Source organism: Triticum aestivum, chromosome 6A, assembly GCF_018294505.1.
Source record: "Triticum aestivum cultivar Chinese Spring chromosome 6A, IWGSC CS RefSeq v2.1, whole genome shotgun sequence".
NCBI lineage: Eukaryota > Viridiplantae > Streptophyta > Magnoliopsida > Poales > Poaceae > Triticum > Triticum aestivum.
The window spans coordinates 190,096,565-190,120,867 of NC_057809.1; the positions used below are offsets into that span (position 1 = coordinate 190,096,565).

Below are 24,303 nucleotides of genomic sequence, written 5' to 3' on the forward strand. Positions count from 1 at the left end.
TGGGTCCGTAAACTGAGGATTGTCCTCATTGCTGCACAGAAGGATTATGTCCTTAATGCACCGCTCAGTGTGTTGAACCTCGAGCGTCGTTTGTAGATATTGGGAAACATCTGACATACACGTTTTGATGACTACGTGATAGTTAAGTGCGTAATGTTGACAGTTTCGAATTATGGCACCAAAGACGTTTTTGAAACGTCGCAGAACATATGAGATGTTCCAAAGACTAGAATTGGGATTTCAGACTAGTGCCCATGTCAAGAGGTATGAGACCTCTAACAAGTTTCTTAAGCCTGCAAACTAAGGGAGAAAAGCTCAATCGTTGAGCATGTGCTCAGATTGTCTGAGTTCTGCAATCGCTTGAATCGAGTGGGAGTTAATCTTCCAGATGAGATAGTCATGATTCTCCATAGTCACTGCCACCAAGCTATTGGAGCTTCGTGATGAACTATAACATATCAGGGATAGACATGATGATCCTTGAGCAACTCACGATGTTTGACACCGCGAAAGTAGAAATCAAGTAGGAGCATCAATTGTTGATGGTTAAACCACTAGTTTCAAGAAGGGCAAGGGAAAGAAGGGATACTTCATGAGACGGAAAATCAGTTGCTGCTCTAGTGAAGAAACCCAAGGTTGAACCAAACCCGAGACTAAGTGCTTCTAATAATGAGGGGAACGGTCACTGAAGCAGAACTACCCTAGATACTTGGTAGATGAGAAGGCTGGCAAGGTCGACAAAAGTATTTTGGATATACATTATATTAATGTGTACTTTACTAGTACTCCTAGTAGCACCAGGGTATTAAAATACCGGTTCAGTTGCTAAGTGTTAGTAACTCGAAATAAAAGGCTACGGAATAAACGGAGACTAGCTGAAGGTGAGATGACGATATGTGTTGGAAGTGTTTCCAAGGTTGATGTGATCAAGCATCGCATGCTCCCTCTACCATCGAGATTGGTGTTAAACCTAAATAATTGTTATTTGGTGTTTGCGTTGAGCATAGACATGATTGGATTATGTTTATCGCAATACGGTTATTCATTTAAGGAGAATAATGGTTACTCTGTTTATTTGAATAATACCTTCAATGGTCTTGCACCTAAAATGAATGGTTTATTGAATCTCGATCGTAGTGATACACATGTTCATGCCAAAAGATATAAGATAGTAATGATAGTACCACATACTTGTGGCACTGCCATTTGAGTCATGTTGGTATAAAACGCATGAAGAAGCTCCATGTTGATGGATCTTTGGACTCACTCATTTTTGAAAAGATTGAGACATGCGAACCATGTCTATTGGTAGATATGCATGAAGAAACTCCATGCAGATGGATCGTTTGGACTCACTTGATTTTGAATCACTTGAGACATGCAAATCATACCACATGGGCAAGATGACTGAAAGGCCTCGTTTTCAGTAAGATGGAACAAGAAAGCAACTTGTTGGAAGTAATACATTTTGATGTGTGCAGTCCAATGAGTGCTGAGGCACGCAGTGGATATCGTTATGTTCTTACTTCACAGATGATTTGAGTAGATGCTGAGTATATTTACTTGATGAAACACAAGTCTGAATTATTGAAAGGTTTAAGTAATTTCAGAGTGAAGTTGAAGATCGTCGTGACAAGATGATAAAATGTCTATGATATGATCATAGAGATGAATATCTGAGTTACGAGTTTGGCACAAAATTAAGATATTGTGGAAATTGTTTCACAACTAATACCGCCTGGACCACCATAGTGTGATGGTGTGTCTGAACATCATAACTGCACCCTATTGGATATGGTGCATACCATGATGTCTCTTATCGAATTACCACTATCGTTTATGGGTTAGGCATTAGAGACAACCGCACTCACTTTAAATAGGGCACCACACAATTCCGTTGAGACGACACTGTATGAACAATGGTTTAGAGAAACCTAAGTTGTCGTTTCTTAAAAGTTTGGGACTGCGATGCTTATATGAAAAAGTTTCAGGCTGATAAGCTCGAACCCAAAGCGGATAAATGCATCTTCATAGAATACCCAAAAATAGTTGGGTATGCCTCCTATTTCAGATCCGGAAGCAAAAGTGATTGTTTCTAGAAACGGGTCCTTTCTCGAGGAAAAGTTTCTCTCGAAAGAATTGAGTGGGAGGATGGTGGAGACTTGATGAGGTTATTGAACCGTCACTTCAACTAGTGTGTAGCAGGGCACAGGAAGTTGTTCCTGTGGCACCTACACCAATTGAAGTGGAAGCTCATGAAACTTCAGATCAAGTCACTACCAAACCTCATAGGTCGACAAGGATGTGTACTACTTCAGAGTGGTACGTAATCCTGTCTTGGAAATCATGTTGCTAGACAACAATGAACCTACGAGCTATGGAGAAGCGATGGTGGGCCCGGATTCCGAAGAATGGCTCGAGGCCATAAAATCCGAGAGAGGATCCATGTATAAAAGAAAGTATAGACTTTGAAAGAACTACTTGATGGTCGTAAGGCTGTTAGGTGCAGATGGATTTTAAAAGGAAGACAGACAATGATGGTAAGTGTCACCATTAAGAAAGCTCGACTTGTCGTTAAAATGTTTCCCGACAAGTTCAAGGAGTTGACTACGATGAGACTTTCTCACTCGTAGCGATGCTAAGAGTCTGTTGGAATTATGTTAGCAGTTACTGCATTATTTATGAAATCTTGCAGATAGGATGTCAAAACATTGTTTCCTCGACATTTTTCTTGAGGAAAGGTTGTATGTGATACAACCAGAAAGTTTTGTCAATCCTGAAAGATGCTGACAAGTATGCAAAGCTCCAGCAATCCTTCTAAGGACTGGAGTAAGCATCTCGGAGTTGGAATGTACGCTTTGATGAGATGATCAAAGATTTTGGGTTTATACAAAGTTTATGAGAAACTTGTATTTCCAAAGAAGTGAGTGGGAGCACTATAGAATTTTTGATGAGTATATGTTGTTAACATATTGTTGATCAGAAATGATGTAGAATTTCTGGAAAGCATGCAGGGTTATTTGAAAAGTATTTTTCAATGGAAAACCTGGATTAAGCTACTTGAACATTGAGCATCAAGATCTATAAGGATAGATCAAAAACGCTTAATGGTACTTTCAAATGAATACATGCCGTGACAAGATTTTGAAGGAGTTCAAAATAGATCGGCAAAGAAGGAGTTCTTGGCTATTTTATAAGGTATGGGTATTGAGTAATACTCAAGACCTGACCATGGCGGAATAGAGAGAAAGGACGAAGGTCATCCCCTATGGTTTAGACATAGGCTCTACAGTATGCTATGTTGTGTACCGCACCTGAAGTGTGCCAAGCCATGAGTCAGTCAAGGGGTACAAGTGTGATCTAGGAATGGATCACAGGACAACGGTCAAGGTTATCCTTAGTAACTAGTGGACTAAGGAATTTTCTCGATTATGGAGGTGGTAAAGAGTTCGTCGTAAAGGGTTACGCCGATGCAATCTTTGACACTAATATGGATGATTCTGAGTAGTAAACCGGATTCGTATAGTAGAACAGTTATTTGGAATAGCTCCAAATAGAGCATGGTAGCTGCATCTACAAGATGACATAGAGATTTGTAAAGCACACACGGATCTGAACAGTTCAGACCCGTTGACTATAACATCTCTCACAAGCATAACATGATCAAACCCAGAACTCATTGAGTGTTAATCACATGGTAATGTGAACTAGATTATTGACTCTAGTAAACTCTTTGGGTGTTAGTCACATGGGGATGTGACCTTGAGTGTTAATCACATAGCGATGTGAACTGGATTATTGACTCTAGTGCAAGTGGGAGACTGTTGGAAATATGCCCTAGAGGCAATAATAAATTAGTTATTATTATATTTCCTTGTTCATGATAATCGTTTATTATCCATGCTAGAATTGTATTGATAGGAAACTCAGATACATGTGTGGATACATAGACAACACCATGTCCCTAGTAAGCCTCTAGTTGACTAGCTCGTTGATCAATAGATGGTTACGGTTTCCTGACCATGGACATTGGATGTCGCTGATAACGGGATCACATCATTAGGAGAATGATGTGATGGACAAGACCCAATCCTAAGCCTGGCACAAGATCGTGTAGTTCGTTTGCTAAAGCTTTTCTAATGTCAAGTATCATTTCCTTAGACCATGAGATTGCGCAACTCTCGGATACCGTAGGAATGCTTTGGGTGTACCAAATGTCACAACGTAACTGGGTGGATATAAAGGTGCACTGCGGGTATCTCCGAAAGTGTCTGTTGGGTTGGCACGAATCGAGACTGGGATTTGTCACTCCGTGTAATGGAGAGGTATCTCTGGGCCCACATGGTAGGACATCATCATAATGTGCACAATGTGACCAAGGAGTTGATCACGGGATGATGTGTTACGGAACGAGTAAAGAGACTTGCTGGTAACGAGATTGAATGAGACATCGGGATACCAACGATCGAATCTCGGGCAAGTATCGTACCGATAGACAAAGGGAATTGAATACGGGATTGATTGAATGCTCGACATCATGGTTCATCCGATGAGATCAGCATGGAACATGTGGGAGCCAGCATGGGTATCCAGATCCCGTTGTTGGTTATTGGCCGGAGAGTTATCTCGGTCATGTCTGCATGGTTCCCGAACCCGTAGGGTCTACACACTTAAGGTTCGGTGACGCTAGGGTTGTAGAGATATTAGTATGCGGTAAACCGAAAGTTTTTCGGAGTCCCGGATGAGATCCCAGACATCACGAGGAGTTCTGGAATGGTCCGGAGGTAAAGATTTGTATATAGGAAGTCCAGTTCAGCCACCGGGAAAGTTTCGGGGGGTCATCGGTATTGTACCGGGACCACCGGAAGGGTCCCAGGGGTCCACCGGGTGGGGCCACCTATCCCGGAGGGCCCTATGGGCTGAAGGGACGTGGGAACCAGCCCCTGGTGGGCTGGTGCACCCCCCCCCCCCTTGGGCCTCCCATGCGCCTAGGGTTGGAAACCCTAAGGGGTGGGGGCGCCTCCACTTGGCTTGGAGGCCAAGCTACCCCTAGGGCTGCCGCCCCCCTCCCTGGATGGGATCTACAAGGGGCCGACGCCCCCCTAGGCCCCTATATATAGTGGAGGGGAGGGAGGGCAGCCACACCTGAAGCCCTGGCGCCTCCCTCCCTCCCGTGACACCTCTTCCTCCCCGCTTGTGCTTGGCGAAGCCCTGCCGGGATCCCGCTACTTCCACCACCACGCCGTCGTGCTGCTGGATCTCCATCAACCTCTCCTTCCCTTGCTGGATCAAGAAGGAGGAGACGTCTCTCCCAACCGTACGTGTGTTGAACGCGGAGGTGTCGTCCGTTCGGCGCTACGATCATCGGTGATTCGTATCACGACGAGTACGACTCCATCAACCCCGTTCACTTGAACGCTTCCGCTTAGCGATCTACAAGGGTATGTAGATGCACTCCCCTTCCCCTTGTTGCTAGATTACTCCATAGATTGATCTTGGTGATGCGTAGAAAATTTTAAATTTCTGCTACGATCCCCAACACCCTATGCTTCGGCCATAGGCTCTATCATGTATGCAATGTTGTGTACCAGACCTGATGTGTGCCTTGCTATTAGTTTAGCAGGGAGGTACCAAAGTGATCCAGGAGTGGATCACTGATAGTGGTCAAGAACATCCTGAAATACCTGAAAAGTACTAAGGATATGTTTCTCGTTTATGGAGGTGACAAAGAGCTCATCGTAAATGGTTACGTTGATGCAAGCTTTGACACTGATCCGGACAATTCTAAATCGCAAACCGGATACGTATTTATATTGAACGGTGGAGCTGTCAGTTGGAGAAGTTCTAAACAAAGCGTCATGGCGGGATCTATGTGTGAAGTGGAGTACATTGCTGCTTCGGAAGCAGCGAATGAAGGAGTCGGGATGAAGGAGTTCATATCCGATCTAGGTGTCATACCTAGTGCATCGGGTCCAATGAAAATCTTTTGTGACAATACTGGTGCAATTGCCTTGGCAAAGGAATCCAGATTTCACAAGAGAACCAAGCACATCAAGAGACACTTCAATTCCATCCGCGATCAAGTCCAGGTGGGATACATAGAGATTTGCAAGATACATACGGATCTGAACGTTGCAGGCCCGTTGACTAAGCCTCTTCCACGAGCAAAACATGATCAGCACCAAGACTCCATGGGTGTTAGAATCATTACTGTGTAATCTAGATTATTGACTCTAGTGTAAGTGGGAGACTGAAGGAAATATGCCCTAGAGGCAATAATAAAGTTATTATTTATTTCCTCATATCATGATAAATGTTTATTATTCATGCTAGAATTGTATTAACCGGAAACTTAGTACATGTGTGAATACATAGACAAACAAAGTGTCACTAGTATGCCTCTACTTGACTAGCTCGTTAATCAAAGATGGTTATGTTTCCTAACCATAGACATGAGTTGTCATTTGATTAATGGGATGACATCATTAGGAGAATTATGTGATTGACTTGACCCATTCCGTTAGCTTAGCACTTGATCGTTTTGTTTTCTACTATTGCTTTCTTCATGACTTATACATGTTCCTATGACTATGAGATTATGCAACTCCCGATTATCGGAGGAACACTTTGTGTGCTACCAAACATCACAACATAACTGAGTGATTATAAAGGTGCTCTACAGGTGTCTCCGATGGTAATTGTTGAGTTGGCATAAATCAAGATTAGGATTTGTCACTCCGATTGTCGGAGAGGTATCTCTGGGCCCACTCGGTAATGCACATCACTATAAGCCTTGCAAGCATTGTAACTAATTAGTTAGTTGTGAGATGATGTATTACGGAACGAGTAAAGATACTTGCCGGTAACGAGATTGAACTAGGCATTGAGATACCGACGATCGAATCTCGGGCAAGTAACATACCGATGACAAAGGGAACAACGTATGTTGTTATGCGGTTTGACCGATAAAGATCTTCATAGAATATGTGGGAGCCAATATGAACATCCAGGTTCCGCTGTTGGTTATTGACCGGAGACGTGTCTCGGTCATGTCTACATAGTTCTCGAACCCGTAGGGTCCGCACGCTTAAAGTTTGGTGATGATCGGTATTATGAGTTTTTGTGTTTTGATGTATCGAAGGTAGTTCAGAGTCCCGGATATGATCACAGACATGACGAGGAGTCTCGAAATGGTCGAGACGTAAAGATCGATATATTGGGCGACTATATTCGGACATCGGAAGTGTTCCGGATGGTTTCGGAGAAAACCGGAGTGCCGGAGGGTTACCGGAACCCCTCGGGAGAAATAGTGGGCCTTATGGACCTTAATGGAGAGAGAGAGGGCTGGCCTAGGGCAGGCCGCGCGCCCCTCCCCTTCTGGTCCGAATTGGACTAGGAGAGGGGGGCGGCGCCCCCCTTTCCTTCTCCCTCTCCCCCTTCCTTTCCCCCTCCTAGTAGGAGTAGGAAAGAGGGGAATCCTACTCCTACTAGGAGGAGGATTCCTCCTCCTGGCGCGCCTACAGGGGCCGACCGGCCTCCCCCTTGCTCCTTTATATATGGGGGCAGGGGGCACCTCTAGACACACAAGTTGATCTATTGATCTATTCCAGTCGTGTGCGGTGCCCCCCTCCATCATAATCCACCTCAATTATATTGTAGCAGTGCTTAGGACGAAGCCCTGCGTCGGTAGCATCATCATCACCGTCATCACGCCGTCGTGCTGACGAAACTCTCCCGTGAAGCTCTGCTGGATCGGAGTTCGTGGGACGTCATCGAGCTGAACGTGTGCTGAACTCGGAGGTGCCGTGCGTTCAGTACTTGGATCGGTCAGATCGTGAAGACGTATGACTACATCAACCGTGTTGTGCTAACGCTTCCGCTTTCGGTCTATGAGGGTACGTAGACACACTCTCCCCTCTCGTTGCTATGCATCACCTTGATCACGTGTGTGTGCGTAGGATTTTTTTTGAAATTACTATGTTCCCAAACACCAACCCCCCACCGAAAATTGTTCATTCAAACCCCCCCAACAACGCTCACTGTTCATTCAGAGGCAGCATCGGTCGGCTTCAGTTAGCAACAGTAGCAAAGGAATCACTCGGGTTCAGTTTACAGCAAGGGATCGATCACTCGGGTTCAGTAACGTAGCTAGTGCAATCGCTCGGGTTTAGTTAGAGCCCAACGCCTTGCTCGGGTTCAGTTAGAGCGCAACGCCTCACACACACGCGCGTATGTACGAGAGAAACGCGCATCGCTCGGCCCCCGACCACCCACCGTAACCGGGAACTTCCTCGATATTTTCCTCGCCCTCGCTTCTACCACGGTTTTTCCGTCATGGACGGCCCAAAGAATGTCATGCAGCTGCGTCTCCGGCCCGCCCAGGACGAAAAGCCCATTTTCTGTCATGATTTTTTTGTCGTAGAAGTAGGAGCCCACTACATCTATGATGATACCGGGTTTTGTCACAATTGTCGTCACAGAAGTGTCATAAGCATGACATGAAAAAAAATCGTTCGGCCCAAAATGTCACGGATGTGTCTTTTTTTGTAGTGGTAGGACAAAAGATGCCATGCAAGTTCTTTTCCATAAACATGTATGACTATATTCGGAATACATGCCTACATTATATTGATGAATTGGAGCTAGTTCTGTGCCACCCTAGCTTATAACTGTTGCATGATGAATGCCATCCGACATAATTATCCATTATTGATCCATTGCCTAAGAGTTCGTTTCATATTAATCTTTGCTAAGTTACTTTTTCATTGTCATTGTTATAATTGTTACAAAATTGCTACTATTACTTTTGCCACTATTACCGTTAATTTCATATTACTTTGCTACTAAATAGTTTGCTGCAGATATTAAGTCTTTCAGGTGTGGTTGAATTGAAAACTCAGCTGCTAATACTTGATAATATTCTTTGGCTCCCCTTGTGTCGAATCAATAAATTTGGTTTGAATATTATACCCTCGAAAACTATTGTGACCCCCTATACTTGTGGGTTATCAGTGACCAATTCCCCCTCCGGTAGAGTACCGAAAAAGGCCTCCAAATGGGGTCACGGAAGAACAGAAGGTTGCGGCCGCGGAGAATGTGTTTCAGATGGCTCTCTGTTGGTGTGGGAATATTTGGGATTTTATAGAGGTGGAATTAGGTCAAACGGAGTTGCGTGGGAGTCACGAGCTCAGGGGATGCGCCCCACCCCCAAGTCGCCCCTGTGAGCTTGTGGCTCTCCCGTAAGTCTTCTAGCCTCCTTCTGAACCTTCTACGGCCCCTTCCAGTCAAGAAAAAATCACCGTAAAGTTTCATCGTGTTTGGACTTCATTTGATACTGATTTTCTTAAAAGCCAAAAACAAGCAAAAAAAAAACAAGAAGTGATACTAAGCACTGCGTTAATAGATTAGTCCCTAAAATAATATAAAATAGTATAAAAATGCATATAAAGCATCCAAGATTGATAATGCAATAGCATGAAACAATCACACATTATAGATACCTTGGAGACGTATGAGCATCCCTAAATTTGATTCGTACTCATCCTCGAGTAGGTAAATGATAAAAACATATTTTTTGATGTGAAGTGCTACCTAACACGTGTATCATATAATTTCTTTACGGTATAAATATTCAGAAACGATGAAGTACAATATCAACATTATTGCATGAATATAAGAAACATAATCATTACTTTTTCAAAATATACGATTATTAACGAATGATAAATAAGGGAAGTAAAAAAGAAATAAAGTCTCGCATCAACACAGCTGATCAACAGGTAATGGAGAAGTATTCACAATATTAAAAGATTGTCTTGAGTTTTAAAATTATCCATGGTTTTATTCTGAACACGCCATGCGTGACATGGGCCGACCCAATAACCGGAATCAGTCCAATTTTGTTTTTCTTTGATTTATCATTTTAAAGTAACTTTTTTATTTAACATATTTAAGAGAGATGTGAAAAATTCACAATCTAGAAAATGTTCCAGAAATTCAAAAAATGTTTGTGAATTTTAGTAAATGATTGTGAATTAAAAATATTTGCAAAATTAAAAAATATTCATGAATTTAATAAGTGCTATAAAATCTAAAAACATTCAAAATTTCAAACGATTTTCTTGAATTTTACAATTATTCATGATTTTATTTTTAAAAACTGTTCATGAATTCAAGAAAGTTCCTAAATTTTTTGTTTAAAAAATGACTTAGGAACAATGGGGCCGGAATAGAACCCGCGCGTGTTTCCGACTTGGAATTGGAGTTAGACTCAAGGCCGTGGGCGGCGTCCTTTTCTCCTTCCTGAATTCTTGTTGCCTCCAAATTCACTACGATTCAGCCAGCGTTCACCAGCCGGCGTCGATCGAGGTGACACGCATGGTCAAGCCAGAGCATCAAGCGAGGCAGGGGCCGACGAATCGACAGCACCGTCGAATGCGCAGACGGAAGGCGCCCTCGGCGCCGCGGCGGCGCTCCCGGACGCCATGGAAGACAGGGGAGCGCGCCTGCGACTTTGACGTGAAAGGGGCCGGATTCGACTCTGCCAAGATGTACTCCACCGTGAGGCTGCAACTCCGGTCGGAGATTGGCGAGGTGCGTGGCTCCCTCAAGAGGATCAGCGTAGCAGAGCTCCTTGCCCACGAAGCTGCAGTCCAGGGCGGTGCCGCGTGTTGGCCTCTCTCTCACTCGAGACTAGAGGTAGAAGGAGATGGATACACTGGAGTTTCAGCCGGCTGCACACACAGCCCCGTTTTTCTATTCGAGAGTACCAAAACTCTCGTACTTCATCGCCTGGCCTTTATACTTGAGGTGACGTAGCGGCCAAGCATGTATGACTCCCATGCACGTATCACACGGCCACCACTACCGGCCACTAACTCCAGGCCAGCTAACCAGCTAACTACCAATGCATGCATCCACTAGCCAACTATATGCACGCAACAACCCAGGCATGCACTACTAGCTACGGCCTAAACTCACTCCTTGACCCAAGTGACTCGGCAAGCACTTAACTAGTTGACTACTGCACACATGTGCCACACACGCACACACGCTACACACATACGCCACATTGCTGCGTCTCGTACATCCCGTTTGTCCCGCGCGTCACCGACGCACCCGACAAACCCGACGAGCCCGACGGCACCAGTGTATCTCGCCCGTCCCGCGTGCATCTGACGCGCCCGACGAGCCCAACCACACACGTCGTGGCTTATTCCAACAATACCCCCTAAGCCACGATCTAGAGGAGTCCGTCGTCGTCGATGTTGTAGCCGCCACCGCCCTGATGTCGCTGCCAAGCCTGCCACCGTGCCGCTGTGCCCTTCGCGCGTAGTCCCCACGTCCCCGCACTCACGGCCCGCGCTCCCGCCGCGCACGTACACGATATGCGCAACCAGGTCCAGCGCCTCGACGCGGTCCGCTCCTGCGGTCCCGACGCGCCCGACGCGTCCGGTGCGCACCCATAACACGCACCAGTCGCGCCCGGCTCGCCGCCGCGCTTATTGCCCTGCACCGCTGCGCCGTCAACCGCAGCGCAGCGCCTCCACGGTCGTCGCGCCGAGCCGCCGCGGCCTCTGCGACACCACGCAGGTCCTCCGCGACCTCCTCGTTTCCGCGACTGCCGCTGCTCGTCGCGCGCACGGCATCACGCCACACCGCCGTGGACTCGCCGCGCGTTGCCGACGCCACGCGCTCGCCGCACGCCGTTGCCAAGACCTTCATGTCCGTCGCGCACCGCGGGCACCGCGGACGCCGCCGTGCGCCACGGCCGCCCCTCGAATCTGGCTCTGTATACTAATTGTTCGAATCACAGCCCTCTCTCTGTCACTCGAGACTAGAGATAGAAGGATACACTGGAGTTTCACCCGGCTGCATACACAGCCCCGTTTTTCTATTTCAGAGTACCAAGACTCTCGTACTTCATTGCCTGGCCTTTATACTTGAGGTGACGCAGCGGCCAAGCATGCATGACTCCCATGCACGCATCACACGGCCACCACTACCGGCCACTAACTTCAGGCCGGCTAACCAGCTAACTACCAATGCATGCACCCGCTAGCCAACTACATGCACGCAACAATCCAGGCATGCACTAGTAGCTACGGCCTAAACTCACTCCTTGACCCAAGTGACTCGGCAAGCACCTAACTAGCTGGCTACTGCACACATGTGCCACACACGCGCACACGCTACACACATATGCCACGTTGCTGCGTCCTGCACGTCCCAGCCGTCCCGCGCGTCACTGACGCGCCCGACGAACCCAACGAGCCCGACGGCACCAGTATGTCTCGTCCGTCCCGCGCGCATCCGACGCGTCCGACGAGTCCAACCACACACGTTGTGTCTTATTCCAACACCGCGGCGGAGCCCTTGTCGTCGCCGTCATCCAAGGCAGCAACGCGTGACGCGAACCCACCGCTCTCGGTCACGTGTGACTCTGCAGTCCATGCTGGCGCCGGAAAGGGCCCCTCGCCGTCGTCACCAAAGGCCCCTCCGCATGGGACGAAAAGACTGCTCCTGACTGCCGCCGAGCCCCGACCGGAGGCCTCCGCCACGCCGGTCTTGAAGAGGAGAAAGACGATTCCAAGCACAGGGCCTCCGACGAGCACGCCGCACGCTGCAGCTTTCAAAGCGTTTCACGAGGTACCACCAGAACGGCCCGATGCTGAACCGGACGTGCTCCTGCGGGCATCGCATCTCAAGGTCCGGTTCGCCGGCATCATCGCCAAGGCTAAAAAGACTCTCAGCATCCGCCATCGGCAGGACCTCGAGAGGCTGCCGGCGGCCGACATCGACGAAGGTAGCCGCGCGCTGGAGGCTGACACGGAGGGTCAAGCAGCTCGCGAGGGCGAGGCTCTCCTGCGGCAGGAGGAGGAGAGGAACGCCCGCGTCGCCGGGCTCAGGAAGGCGGCTCGCGAGGCGCTGCAGGAGGTGGAGAGGAACGCACGGCTCACGGGGCTCAGCAGGGAGACTATACACCCAGTGCACCTCATGGAGCTCGGCATAACTGCCGTGGAGCGTGCCGTGAGCCCGGAACGGCCTGGGGCGCCCAAGCATTGCCGTCCGTCCAACCCCTTGGAGGAGCTCGGGCTCTTCGTGAAACCGGTCGACGATGACGGCGAAGAAGAAACATAGGAAACGAGGCATGCGGTCCGCTGGTTCTGGCCTCTAGGAGATGCTCACTGAACGTAGGAAGCTCTCAACCTTCTCTTGATCTGTCTGACACTTACATCGTATGTGCCTAAGCCTTGCTGATTTAGGGAACATGATGAGACTAGCCGGACATGCGCAAGTAACCACATTGCTGAAGTTTTATTCTCTAAAAATCAACAGATTTTTATGATCGTTACTAGAGTGATACTATTACTTTTCATCTCTGTTTTAGTTTAACACATATTGGGTTTGAGGTATTACTTCAGCCGGCGGGGCATTTCCATTTTTGGTCCATCTGTCCATGCTTGTGCTGTTATGGGATCCTGCAATATGTGGCTATTTTAGATGCTGCTCCTCAGGTTTCCGAAATTCATGTTTTCTCTTAATGCACCGGAAAACACTAAAATCATTGACCATGCTAAAACCTAAAATCAAATTGTGCAGATCAAAATAAATATGCTTTTTTTCTATAACTGGTTAGTTTGATAACCTTGTTGTATGGATGTCTGCTTACGGTCTTGCTATGATCAAATGTGCTAGCCTAGTGTTCGTATGGTAACCTTGCTACATGTATTCATTTTGAATGGAATGCTAGAAATGAAATGCATGATCATACTAGGACAATGCACGCGCATGCATGCTTATAGTAGGACAAATATGCATGCATGATAACACTAGGACAAATGTGCATGCAATTAGGCATTGGCGCGATGCACTGGTCATGGCAGTTACAATAAGGCATTGTTGTCATCAGTGCATCGTGGCATTGGTACTGTTAATTATGATGATCCTCTTAACTAATAAGGTTGTGAAGATGGAGTAGGATACTGCCAACCAAGGGATCCATTTCATAACTGACGCGAAGGACGTTGAGGACATGATTCCGAAGAACAGGTGGCCAAACAGGGTGGACGTGTCTTGCAGGATCGCCGAGATGATGAAGCCTCTAGGGATTGGCTACAGGCCAAGGGTGGGCCATGAGCCAGGAGCAAGGGAGCCACTCAGGTTTTACGCGCCCATCAAGAACGCTGAGGTACATTCTCATGCTCGTCAACCCCAAGGCCTTCCAGCCCGTGATGAAGAAGTGGCCCGTCATCAAACCTCCATGCCTCGCAAGCTGTCTCTGCCAACAAGTGATGCGAGTTTTCTTGAGATTTTGTTCTCTGAAGATCAACAAATTTTTATGATCGTTACTAGGGTAATGTTGTTACTTTTCATCTCTGTTTTAGTTTAAACATGTTGGGTTTGAGGTACTACTTCAGCCGTCGGGGCATTTTCACGTTTGATCCATGCTTGTGCTGTTGTAGGATCCTGTAATATGTGGCTATTTTGGATGCTGCTTCTCAGGTTTCCGAAATTCCCGTTCTCTTAATGCGCTGGAAAATACCAAAATCATTGGCCATGCTAAAACCTAAAACTAAATTGCGCAAATCGAAATAAATATGCTTCTCTTCTGTTAGTTAGTTTGATAATCTTGTTATGTGGATGTCTGCTTACAATCTTGCTATGATCAAATGTCATGTAGGCACTATGAAAGAACATAACAGCACTTCCCTTCGGCCCTGACGACGTGCAGGAGTACCTGGAGCCAAAGCACTTTCCTGATATGGGCTGGTGGTCGACGTACAACAACGTCAGATCAGACATGAGTAGGATGGCCGTCGTGCTCATCAACACCCTGGATGGTTCGATCTCAGGGGGGGGGGGGCTGGTTATGGTGCACCAAGTTTTGGGCGGCGATGTCATAGTCTTCTAGATCTGCCCCCTCCTTGTTGCGGCAACTGAATTGAATAAGTGGCAACCCTAACAAATAATAGCTACGTCCACTTTTCGTGCCCCCTAATTACGGGCAGGTTTTAATGATGGTTTACATGTCCTGTTTTTTTTGGACGTATTGAGGGTACTAATCAACGATAAAACTGGCATGCGAGGTGGAGCCGGACGAAACGGGGCGGGGTGAGGTGAGGGTGAGCCATAAGCGGAAGTGGGACTAAGCGACCTAAGACAGGAGATGGATCCTTACTCTTTTTTTGGTAGTAGAGAAGAGATAATTTCACTAAAACTATGCGAGGAGCGTTGATCAGCTCATCCGACGGCCACGAATCCTTGAAGGCTGAATTGGTTCATCATCGGAAGCAGAAGCAGGGAACGAGCGATCCCCTCCCGGACACGACGCCCCTATCGCTCGCTGCTTCCGGTGCCGCGTGTCAGCGTGCGCAAAGCTCGCCCTCATCGCCGCCGCCACCGCCGCCGCCGCTCAACCCCATCCCGCCGGCCCCGCCCCGTTCCATGGCCGCCAAGTGGGCCCAGAAGACCGTCGTCATCCCTGCCCAGCGCCGCGGCTGCCACCTCATCACCCCCAAGGTTTATTCGCCCTCAATCTCACCCGAGCCGCGCCTCACCTCGCCGCCTCGCTCGTACAATCCAGAGCTTTCATCCTTTTGCTGATCGCGATTCTACTGCTGTTATGTCGAGCGCTGCAGATTTTGAGGGAGATTGAGGGCGATCTCTCCGGGTTCAAGTGCGGCTTGGCGCATCTGTTCCGTACGTACAGATACACCTAACTGAATACGATCTGCTCCTTCTCGTTTAGAGACTTCAGCGTCCAGCAAGCTGTATTATGCTAGACGGTTTTCTATGTAGAAAGTGAGGTTTTTCTTAAACAGAAATAGATGTGATGGAAAGTTGCTGCACTGGGCTTCAATAGCTTGGTCAAATTTACTACCAGCCTTGGGGTTTGGTGCTTACTACTCCCTCTGTTCACAAATATAACATGTTTTGGATATTTCAATATGGACTACATACCGACTGAAATGAGCCAACGAACACACTAAATCATGTCTATGCATATCTGATTCACAAAAAAGCTAGAACATCTTATATTTGTGAACGGAGGGAGTACAATGTTAATAAGATTATGTTAGCTTGTATAGCATCATTACGTGTTTTTCGGGCCTTAGGGAGGGTTTCTTGTCTGTTGTACTGTAAAGAGTGTGTGTGCACAATTGTTAGGGAAGGAAAGCTTTGTGTGTTTGTCGAGAACTCAGACCTGTATCAAGGTTTCTTGTTTTGAACATGGCTTACATCATTTGGCACTGTTTTGTTTTGAATAACTTTATGGAAGTTCAGTATCAATAAATAGCACCATAATAAAATGGAGCACGATAATTAAACCAAAAGTGAGCACAGGAGCAAGACATCAGGATTCAGGAGTGAAACTTTATTGTAGACAGGTGAAACTAAAATATCGAATTGTCACCAATTAAGCATGTAGAGAACGATGCAATATTTTTTTTGTATGCATGTCGATAAGCTGATAACCGTGTAGAGCACACATACTCGAGGTATTTTGGCAGTAATGAAATTCCTTCGCTCTGCAGTGCAGCACACAAGTGCTTCCCTGACCATCAATGAGAACTATGACTCTGATGTACAGGCTGACACCGAAACATTCCTTAACAAAATTGTCCCAGAGGTCAGTGCTTTGATTTTTTTTCTTGTCTTATTCCAAAGTGTGAACACTTGCGTGTTGCTTCACTGTGTGTTGATTATTGCCAGGGCCGCTCTGCTCCTTGGAAGCATACTATGGAAGGTTAGTATTGTTATGTGTTTGGGTTTAGCTAAACCAGCAGAGGCTGCTGCACTTTAAATTACAGTGGCATGGCGGTGATTTGATTAGTGGAGACCGTACTAGTCCCTTTATTGCATTCAGATGATCAGATCATAATACTTCAGTTCTATTTCCAGGACCGGATGACATGCCAGCACATATTAAATCATCAATGTTTGGTTGTGCTCTGACGTATGTGTTTGCTACCTTCCTTTTTCTCCCATTTCATTTCTCTGCTACTTTGTCTAAAATAATAATAAGCTCTATTCTTGCTCTAAATTTCTTCAGAATTCCTATAACTGATGGACATCTCAACCTGGGCACTTGGCAGGTAAGAAAAATAAATATACATGTTCCAGAATTTATCATCTCTTACTATCTGGCCATTTCAGCCTTTGCTCATTAGCATATCATCATGGCTGTTTTGTTGTCACCTTTCAATCCTTAATACTACTCTCTTTATTGTTGGGTATGCCACAGCATGACTGGATTGCTTGCGTAGAATTCCCGGGTGAATGAAAAGTTATGAAATTGCAAGCAGTGTTGTATAGGAGGTTCATATTGACTATGCTTCGACTGAATTCAAAATCTATACTTAGTACGGACAAGCATCTTTGGTGTGCATTATAGTATCTGATGTTCAAGCTTAGTCTCAGTAAGAACATCAATAGTAGTTGAAACCCTGGGAAACGAACTGAACAGAAGAATCCATACTTATCGCAGATTGCATGTTTTGTTCTGGGATTGCAAAATCTCACCTGAACCTACTTTTTTCAGGGTATATGGCTGTGCGAACATCGCGATCATGCTAGTGCTCGTAAAATCGTGGTCACCCTCAACGGAATCTAAACGGAGTATTAGAAACCTGGAGGAAGGAGGAATGCTGGGCAGCTTTAAGCACCAGCACGGAAACTCAAGACATGAGAGCTTTGAACATGTCGTGTACGGGTCGTCGATCTTGTATGTATGAATGAGTGGTGCAAAATTTGAATAAATTGGGAGCCAACATGAGTGTTCAAAATGTGGACGTACCCAGCTGTTTGGATAGAAGATAAGAGTTTCTCGTCCATGTAGTTGAAGAAATCTGTCTTTTTTCACTTACATGAATGATGAAGAAATAAACATGCCTTGCAACTGCGGTGACATTTCAGATTGCTTTTTCCCCCTCCTCGCAGACGGATCGAACTGAACAAGTTGTTGAATCACTAGCCGACTTCCGGCGCTCTGCAACTGACGAAGGGACAACGGAGTGCAGGTGCAACGATGGGGTGGCACCATTCATTTGCAAGGCCACCGGGCACGAACGGACGCTCGAGCGTACGTCGAGAGAAGCGAGGCAAAAATCGTGGCGGAAGAGTTCACCCCCCAAATCCCGAATCCACTCCGAGAAGCCATGGCGGGCGGCGACGCCGGCTCCTCGCCGCCGCCCTCTTCACTCTGGACGCTGGGCTCCCCCGCAACCTGCCACTACCAAGGGCGCACCCGGACCTCTCCGTCGCGTCCGCGCCTGCATGCTCTCCCGCCTAACCCCGCGCTCGCGCTCCTCGATGCCACCGCGCGTCTTGGCGCCCACGGGCGGAGTTACGAGGTGAGAGCCGTTAAGAACTGTTACCATCCCCCTCCCCCCTCCCGTTTCAATTCCATGGCATTTTAAAGCAAGGCAGGCGAAAGAGGGGGCGTTATGTGCTTGCTTCCTCCCTATCCCTGACGCGGATGAGGAACAAGAAAGAAAGAAACTGCCGAGCACGAGAGCTATAGCTAGATAGACGGGGCCTCTTCTCTGAATCTAAATTAAGCAAGCACGAGCATGCCAAAGGCTGCCCCGTCCTCCTAATTTTAGACCCCTTTTTCTTCACCTTCGTCTCCGCTCCACAATCTCATATGGGGACATTTTGCGAGCCTTGGCTGGGTGGGGCTGGAGATAGATCGCCGCCTCCTCTAAATTTTATTTCCCGTCGTTTCATGTGAGGTGAGGCGCCGCCCTCCTCTCTTTTTTTCTTTCCCCCCGTTCGTTCACCGCAAATCTTCTTCTTAGCTTGGGATTAGAATTTGAGGCCTGTAATTTTTGCATGTCTGGTGAGACGGTGATTGATCGGGTTTGTCCCCTGCAACTGTGCAGCTACATTACATTCATCTTTCCTTGTAGCAGATCCTTCCATCTTCTGTTTCACACTTCAATCACCCTTTTGCATGCTTTTTTAATTTAATTCATGGAAATTGAGAGGATCAACCCTTCTGCCTCTTCATTTTATTCTTGTATTATTTTTGAGTGCATAGATATATCTCTTGTGTTGTTTTCCTTGTAAACAAATCCAAATGATTCTCGTGATTGCTTCTCCGGGGCTCAAGGGAGCGTTATGCTTTGCAGGGTGCTCCTCCTGTCTAAATGGGAGGTAGATATCCTCACATGCTTTTGATCCTCATACTCCTTCATGGAGCCAATGCCGCTATAGATGCTCCAGTAGAGAAATGGCAGACTCTGGATGGTAAACATCTTTTACCCTTTTTCTTCTCTTGCTCGACTTTCAATTTTTTCCCCACTCGATCAAGCATTTTGATTTGCCACCACACGGGCCATGTTGCCAAAGTGCTAATCATCCTATCATTGTCCTACAGGTCGTCCTCCTCTAGTCATCGCTCGTGGAGGCTTCTCTGGCTTATTTCCCGAATCAAGCAAGTTTGCGTATGAGTTTGCGATGACAGCTAGCTTGCCTGGAGTCGTTCTGGAGTGTGATCTGCAATTGTCCAGTGACGGTGTGGGCTTCTGCAGAAGTGGCTTAACGCTTGATAAGTCAACACTAATTGCTGAAATGTACCCTAAGAAGGACAAAACGTACAAGCTGGGTTTAGAAGATATTCATGGGTGGTTTGCTGTGGATTTCACCTCAGACGAGCTCATAAATAATGTCACAGGTATGCATGCAAAAACTCTTGAACCGTTTGAACTGCAAAGTAAAATATTCTATATTTTATCTGTGCTTCACGACGATTTGCAATGGTAAAGCATCAAAACTGTTAAACACTCGTCATTTTCTTCCATATTTGGAACACGTGAGATTGGAATTGTATCCTTGCCTTGTTGGAGCTGGTTTGCCATTTGAGCTCTTTTAAGATGAGACACGCCGACTTACCTCTTAGGACCTGTAAGAGTAGTATTTAATCCAAGCGGTCCATTGATCAAAGGCAGCTTTGGCTATTTGAGCATTCCACTAGCTTATAGCAAGTTCTTGTTCATGTTAAAACGGAAAGTTGTTTATGGACCTAATTATCCCTTCATAATCAACGATCTTTCATATATGCTAGTAAAGAACTAAAGGGACCAACATTTTTATTTATATTACATGAATGTATTGCAAGAACTATATAACTCAGCATACCTTTTCTCTTGCAACATCCAAAATGTATACAAAAGGGTCATTTTGTTCAATGTGTTTTGATGCTGTTTCTAATTTCCTAGGCCATACATCTAGACTAGGATTAATACTCGTAGCATTATTTTAGCACATGTGGCATCCAAAAAGAATATCTGTGATGTTATCTTTACATAACGTGTACCCCCTCCATTCCCATGAGTAGAGCGTAAATTTTTTCTCCAATTTTTCCGTTGAACAAGGCGCAGGGTGCGGCGTACACCCATTTCTCCCCAAACTACCCCTACTCTCTCGGTCTTATCTCCCTCAGTTCCAGTGATGTGCTGATCCTCCGCTCCATCTCTCCCCAATGGATAAGCGGTCCCTGCAGTGCTTTTGATATGCGCATCCTATGGGACGTGGGGGCCTTGCGAGGCGCTGTGTGGGTCTGTGGTACGAGAAGCAAGGTACAACAAGTGAGGATGTCATTAACTAATGCTAGGAGAGATTTTTTTTCTCAGGGGTAGCATGGGTCAGTTTCGTCGCTTGAGGACTCTCCTTGGGGTTAGCGAACGAAAAATTACGCCGTATTTATAGGAACGGAGGGAGTAGCAGCTAACACAATATATCAACAATGCAAGGACGGTCAAATGATGTGTGTTAATTAAATCCATCTGTTTCCTTTCATGCTTCGTGCGGTGTATATATACTACCTACTTGAGTTATTGATGTACACACATATTATTATTATTTTTTGGAAAGTTTCCGAGTATTAATGGATGTGTTACTAATGGCACACGGACTATTTACATAGTCCGAAGAAAACCTAACACATTTTTTTACACGGGAGCTAGCTAATCGTGAATCCAAAACTAGAATAGAACCCATTGATTGGCCTTGTTTATTTCCTTATTTATCACCACACCTTAGTGAAGTCCGTATTAACCCTATGGGACTATCTACTACTTCCTTCGTTTTTATTTACTTCACATATTAGCTTTGGTCAAAGTCAAGCTTTATAAACTTTGACAAAATTTATAGACAAAAATATTAACGTGTACAATTACAAATCAATACCATTAGATTCATTATTGAACGTACTTTCGCATCATATAAAATTGTTATCGTAAATATTTATATTCTTTCCTATAAGCTTGGTCAAACTTTATGAAGTTTGACTTCAGTCAACTCTAATATGCAGAGTAAATAAAAACGGAGGGAGTATAATGCTAGTCATAGTGCGTTATGAGGTGCGTTGTGTTACTAGCTAGTAAACAAACTTGCCTTGAGGTGCGTTATGTTACTAGCTAAGTTACTCCCACTATGGCCAGCCTAAGGTAATAATAATATTAGCATCCCCACTGCCCCCACTAGTTCACACAGAACTAACGGCTCATATCAGTTTGGGTGTACCTTGAAATTCCTCTTTTCGTTTAGCTTCTGAAACTTTTGTTGTTGCGGAATATTGACGTGTCCTGTTGCTTGATCGTTCCTTAGTGATCCAAACTATTTTTTCTCGCCCAAGCACATTTGATGCCATGATGGGAATGTATACACTTGATGATATGGCTGGACTCCACCCGCAACAAATTTGGGTTAATGTGGAGGTAAATGGGATTTCACTAATATTCAGATGTTCACCAAGGCTCCCATATTACTGCACTATGTTTTCTATCTAATAAAGTTCATGTTTCCTTTTGCAGTTCGATGGTTTTTATAGGGATCACAATTTAGATATCGAAGATTACCTATTAAAATTACCAAAAGATTATCCTATTGCCTACATATCCTCGCCAGATATTTCATTCTTGAAAAGTATTGGTGGAAAGCTTAAGGGCAGGGCTAAGCTGATTTTTCGGTGTCTCGCTGATAATGTTACCGAGACAAGCGTCAAGAAATCATATGGAGAAATATTGAAAGATCTGAAATCCATCAAGGCTTTTGCATCAGGAATTATGGTCCCCAGGAATTATGTTTGGCCAGTGAATAACAATCTGTACTTGCTCCCACCTACCAGTTTGGTCAAAGATGCACATGCCCTAGGGCTGGAAGTGCATGTAGGATCGTTTGCCAATGATATCCTTACGAGTTACAACTACAGCTATGATCCTGCTGCGGAATACTTGCAGTTCATAAACAACCCAGACTTCACTGTAGATGGTTTGATGACTGACTTCCCGCCCACTGCATCAGGAGCTGTCGGTAAGCACTGAGAACTATTCCATGTTGAAAAAGCCAAGTGCATATTTGGTTGATGCCTAGCATTGCCACAACTAACCATAGGGGTTGTCATGACAGGTTAATTATCACATTACGCATGATAGGAACATACTGATTACGCATAATTTCTCATCTTTTATTTGTTCCTTGATAACATCTTGAGGATCTTTGCAGCGTGCTTGGCACATAATGAAGCAAATGCTCTTGCTTCAAGTAAGCTGTTTTTTCTTTTCTTTATATATCGCAGTATGCACTTTGTTAACTCATCATCATCCTACGATTGACTAATTTCTCTATTCAATTAGATGGAGAGAGGCCACTCATTATAACGCACAATGGCGCAAGTGGCGTCTACGCAGGCTGCACGGACCTTGCCTACCAACAAGCAGTGAAAGATGGTGCCGACATAATAGATTGCTCGGTTCGGATGTCAAAAGACGGTGTGGCCTTTTGCCTGGGCTCTGCAGATCTCATTGCCAGCACGACGGCAGCAACCACTTTCATGACAAAAGTTGTTACTATCAGTGAAATACAGAGTAAATCAGGCATTTTCTCGTTTGATCTTTCATGGAGCGAGATCCAAAGCTTGAAACGTAAAGAACAGAACAATTAAATTATTTCTTCATGTATTCTTTCTTTCTCATGCACTAACATCTTGTTTTTGTTCATCTGATCAGCCGAGCTTACTGGTCCATTTGCTCAGGCAGGCCTGAAAAGAAATCCTGCAGCGAAGAATGCTGGCAAATTCTTTACTTTGCCCGAATTCCTTGACTTTGCCAAAAGTAGCAATGTCTCTGGTATACTGATCGAGATAGAGGTAGCATATCCTTTTCACTGAAGTTACTATTTGCTCATGTTATCCCCGTAAATCCGTTGAACTGAACATTCTTGGCTGAGAGCAGGATGCTCCATACCTTGCAACCAGAGGTCTTGGCCTGGTAGATGCAGTCTCTGGTGCACTGGTCAATGCCAGCTACGACAAGGAGAGCAAGCAGCAAGTGTTCATCGAGTCAGACGACTCCTCTGTACTTTCAGCATTCAAGAAGTTCCCATCGTTTAAGCGTGTTCTCACTGTTGGCACCATAATAAGTGATGCTTCCAAGCCTTCAGTGGATGAGATCAAGGAGTTTGCGGATGTAGTGATGGTGACCCGCGGTTCGCTCGTGAAGGTCAATGGCTTCTTCCTGACAGGGTTCACTAATTTGGTGGAGAATCTGCACGCTGCAAACTTGACGGTGCACGTCGGTCCGCTCAAGAATGAGTTCACCAACTTTGGGTTCGACTACTTTGCTGATCCGATGGTCGAGATCGCCACATACTCTGCTGCATTGGTCGTCGATGGAATTGTGACCGAGTTCCCTGCCACTGCAACTACATACTTCAGTAAGTACCTGTTTGACGCTATGCACATTGAAAAGTTTCAGATTGCAGCTACCCGAAAGAGCTTCTCAGCTCAAGCAATCCCAGCAACTTTTGTGAAGACCGCATCGGAGCATGACTTGCACTAGTTGCCAGAGTAACAGTCCTTGTCTCTTGTCTGAATGAATTGCAGGGAGCCCATGCAGTGATCCGACGAAGAACCTGACCTACACAATCATGGCTGCAGCACCCGGTGCTCTGGTGAGCATGGTCCCCCCAGGCGCGCTGCCCCCAGCGCTCCCGCCAGCACCCTTGCTGGAACCCGCCGATGTTCTCGACCCGCCGCTGCCGCCTGTGTCGGTGAGCGGCCCTCCGGAGGCGGCACCCAAAGTAGCTGACAGCAGCTCCTCTCCACACAGCTCCAGTGCCGGCAGTTGCTTCCTGGTAGCAGCTGGCATTGCTGCCTTCTTGTACTCGGGCTTCCATTGATCATCTATTGCTGACTGGCATTGTACTACCACATGATATCCTCTTATGTTTCCTCCTCCTCACACCCTGAACTGTTCTGTAACATATTGCTGTTTAAAGTAGATACTTCCTCACCAA

The 24,303-nt window shown here is 46.0% G+C and overlaps 2 protein-coding genes across 4 annotated transcripts; both read left to right on the forward strand.

Annotated features, from left to right (window-relative positions):
- Positions 1–15,237: 15,237 nt before the first annotated feature.
- Positions 15,238–17,918, forward strand: LOC123127226 (UPF0047 protein YjbQ). Its single transcript, XM_044546815.1, has 7 exons — positions 15,238–15,522; positions 15,642–15,702; positions 16,539–16,633; positions 16,717–16,750; positions 16,906–16,960; positions 17,057–17,099; positions 17,546–17,918. The coding sequence occupies exons 1-7, from the start codon at positions 15,448–15,450 to the stop codon at positions 17,615–17,617; spliced, it is 435 nt and encodes a 144-aa protein (XP_044402750.1). The 5' UTR covers positions 15,238–15,447; the 3' UTR covers positions 17,618–17,918.
- Positions 17,919–18,078: 160 nt separating this feature from the next.
- LOC123127223 (glycerophosphodiester phosphodiesterase GDPDL7) lies at positions 18,079–24,303 on the forward strand. Of its 3 annotated transcripts, none has more exons than XM_044546808.1 (10): positions 18,079–18,356; positions 19,137–19,254; positions 19,385–19,681; positions 21,616–21,725; positions 21,822–22,320; positions 22,513–22,551; positions 22,644–22,931; positions 23,016–23,155; positions 23,241–23,721; positions 23,891–24,303. In XM_044546808.1, the coding sequence occupies exons 2-10, from the start codon at positions 19,155–19,157 to the stop codon at positions 24,184–24,186; spliced, it is 2,250 nt and encodes a 749-aa protein (XP_044402743.1). In that variant the 5' UTR covers positions 18,079–18,356; positions 19,137–19,154; the 3' UTR covers positions 24,187–24,303. The 3 variants fall into 3 exon arrangements, with proteins under 3 accessions (XP_044402743.1, XP_044402744.1, XP_044402742.1); XM_044546809.1 differs by having other exon boundaries at positions 18,093–18,356; positions 19,118–19,254; XM_044546807.1 differs by lacking the exon at positions 18,079–18,356 and adding an exon at positions 18,505–18,737.